Source organism: Fistularia commersonii, chromosome 22 (assembly GCF_037954325.1).
Source record: "Fistularia commersonii isolate RoL2024-O1a breed Wild chromosome 22, RoL_Fcom_v1.0, whole genome shotgun sequence".
Taxonomy (NCBI): Eukaryota; Metazoa; Chordata; class Actinopteri; order Syngnathiformes; family Fistulariidae; genus Fistularia; species Fistularia commersonii.
In genome coordinates this window covers 310001-312500 of record NC_141305.1, presented here as the reverse complement: position 1 = coordinate 312500, position 2500 = coordinate 310001, and the positions used below count along the sequence as shown (strand labels likewise).

At 58.0% G+C, this 2500-nt stretch overlaps 1 protein-coding gene across 6 annotated transcripts in view; it reads right to left on the bottom strand.

Moving 5' to 3' along the window:
* Positions 1 to 1007: 1007 nt before the first annotated feature.
* ciz1b (cdkn1a interacting zinc finger protein 1b) overlaps positions 1008 to 2500 on the bottom strand; it is a 3578-nt gene continuing 2085 nt past the window's right edge. For 5 of the 6 annotated variants that reach the window (XM_086169336.1, XM_086169342.1, XM_086169341.1 and 2 more), the window contains exons 11-14: positions 2286 to 2411; positions 2131 to 2170; positions 1874 to 1995; positions 1008 to 1370 (exon numbers count right to left, since the gene is read on the bottom strand). In XM_086169336.1, coding sequence (XP_086025462.1) covers positions 1320 to 1370; positions 1874 to 1995; positions 2131 to 2170; positions 2286 to 2411 — 339 coding nt within the window. In that variant the 3' untranslated portion in view covers positions 1008 to 1319. The remainder of the gene's footprint in view (positions 1371 to 1873; positions 1996 to 2130; positions 2171 to 2285; positions 2412 to 2500) is intronic. The other variant, XM_086169340.1, reaches the window with a different exon arrangement.

Genomic DNA, 2500 nt, shown 5'->3' with positions numbered 1-2500 from the left:
CGGACGACCCGTGACCAATGACGGCGATCCTCTGCCCCCCCCCGCTAGCTGCTAATGTTAGCGCTGCTTATCAGATCGACCCCCCAGGTGTGACCCCCCCCCCCCCCCGAAGGCTCCGCTCCCATGACCTTTGACCCCCGGCTCCAAACCCGGCTTCGGTCGCTGCTGGAAACAAAACCAGCGGCAGGCGAGGATTCGCCGAGCAGAGCTTCTCAAAGGAACAATTCTCGGTCTCAACGACACCCGGAGCTTTGACACGGACAGGAGGCCACATCTGGACCTGCTGGAGCCCCAGGCGGGTTCCTCAGAGGAACCAGTTCCACGTGTTCTGCTCAGAACCCTGGAGGACCGCCGTCCGCCCGGCCCACGCCGTCTTCATCTTCTCACCACCCACACAAAGGACCTGCAGCGGTGGAGCGTCGGCTCCCCCTGCTGGCACCCCAGCACAGCGCTGCCGTGTGTGTGTGTGTGTGTGTGTGTGCGTGTGCGTGTGCGTGTGTTGATTGAGCGTCCGTGTGTGTATTGAGCGTGTGTGTTTGCATGTGCATCAAGTGCTTGTGTTTCCCACGTAGTTCCAATCAAATGTCCAAACACGTGTGTGCTGATGTCTGAACCTGATCAACCATCCATCAGATCAGAGACCTCACACACTCACACTCACACACTCACACACTCACACACTCACACACTCGCTGATGACGGGCGATCGACAGATCATCTGTGTGGTCACACGGTCCTTCAGACCAGGACCAGAGGTTCCTGCTGTCCTTCAGACCAGGACCAGAGGTTCCTGCTGTGAGGCTCAGAGTTTTCAGGGTGGAGCTGCTCACCTCCTCCTCCATCTCCTCCATCTCCACAGTCCTCCACGTTCCTCCTCCTCTGGTCCTGGAGAAGAAGCTCCAGCCTGCACAGATCCACCACCCTCTGCGTGGTGCAGGCCGTCCTTCTCGTCCTCCCAGACTCAGAGACCAGAGCTGGACTAAAAGACCGGGACCTTCTCCCTCAGAGAAGATGCAGAAAAAGTTTTATTTCTCTTGGAGGTAAAGATTCACATCACAAGATTCAGGTTGAAACTTCTGTCTGGAGACCAGAGCCGTCACAGGAACCATGTGACAGGAAGTGACCGGGAAGCAGGTTGAGACCTCCTCCGACAAAGACCTTGGCTTTCTGTCCAGATCTTTCCAGAAGTGTCAGTGGGACAGGAACCAGGACCCCAGAAGATCTTCTTGGACCCTGGAGCTTCTGGAGTGTTTTCCTCTGCAGTCCTTCTAATGTCCACCAGATGTCAGCGTGCGTCTCTTCTTCTTCTTCTACCTCCTTCAGCTCAGAGGTTCCTCCAGGCTCCGGCCGTCGCTCTGCTGCAGGAACATCTGGAACAGTCAGATGGTCAGGAGACCCCATGGCGCCTGGGCTTCACCTGCTCGTCGCCATGGAGACGCAGGTGCGTATCACCTGCGGTGTGTGTGTGTTACCTGCGGCTGGAGGAAGTGTGTGCCTGTGTGTGTGTGTGTGTTGTGTATGCGTGTGTTACCTGCAGCTGGAGGAAGTGTGTGTGCCTTAACTGTAGCTGAGGGCAGTGTGTGAGTGTGTGTGTGTGTGTGTGTGTGTGTGTGTTACCTGTAGCTGAGGGCAGTGTGTGTGCGTGTGTGTGTGTCTGGCAGTGTGTGTGTGTGTGTTTGTGTTACCTGCAGGCGGAGGTAGTGTGTGTGTGTCCTGCAGTGTGTGTGTGTGTGTGTGTGTGTGTGTGTTACCTGCAGGCGGAGGTAGTGTGTGTGTGTCCTGCAGTGTGTGTGTGTGTGTGTGTGTGTTACCTGCAGGCGGAGGTAGTGTGTGTGTGTGTCCTGCAGTGTGTGTGTGTGTGTGTGTGTGTTACCTGCAGGCGGAGGTAGTGTGTGTGTGTCCTGCAGTGTGTGTGTCTGGCCGTGTCCTCGCGGTGGAAGAACTTGTTGCAGAGCGTGCAGAGGAAGCCGGAGGCAGGAACGATGAAGGTGCTTCCTGTGTGGAGATGGCAGTGTTGGCGCCGCCACACACCCTCCTTCTTCTCGCGCTCCGACGAACACAACTCAGTCCGCGGCGACCGGCGGCGAGCACACGGCGGGTCGGCAAGGGCCGGTTGCCGTGGCGACTTACCGTAGGTGGCGGCGGGGTCGTAACCCGGCGCGCTCTGCACCTGAAAACACACTCCGGCTCAGTGGACATCCTTCTACACTTCTGGAGGTTTTCAAGGTTCCTCCAACCTCAAACCCCAGATGAAGTCACTTCAAAACTCCAACTTCCTGTCCCACCTGGCTCCCGACGCTCGGCTCCGCCTCCTCCTCCTCCTCGCCAACATCCACTTCCTCCTCCTCCTCGAAGCAGCCGACGGCGTCCACCGTGATCAGCTCCTCCTCCTGGGCCTCATCCTGCTGCACCTGCACGGGGACAGCCAATCAGATGACCACAATGATGTCACATGATGCTCCCCCCCCCCCCCCCCCCCCCCACACACACACACACACAC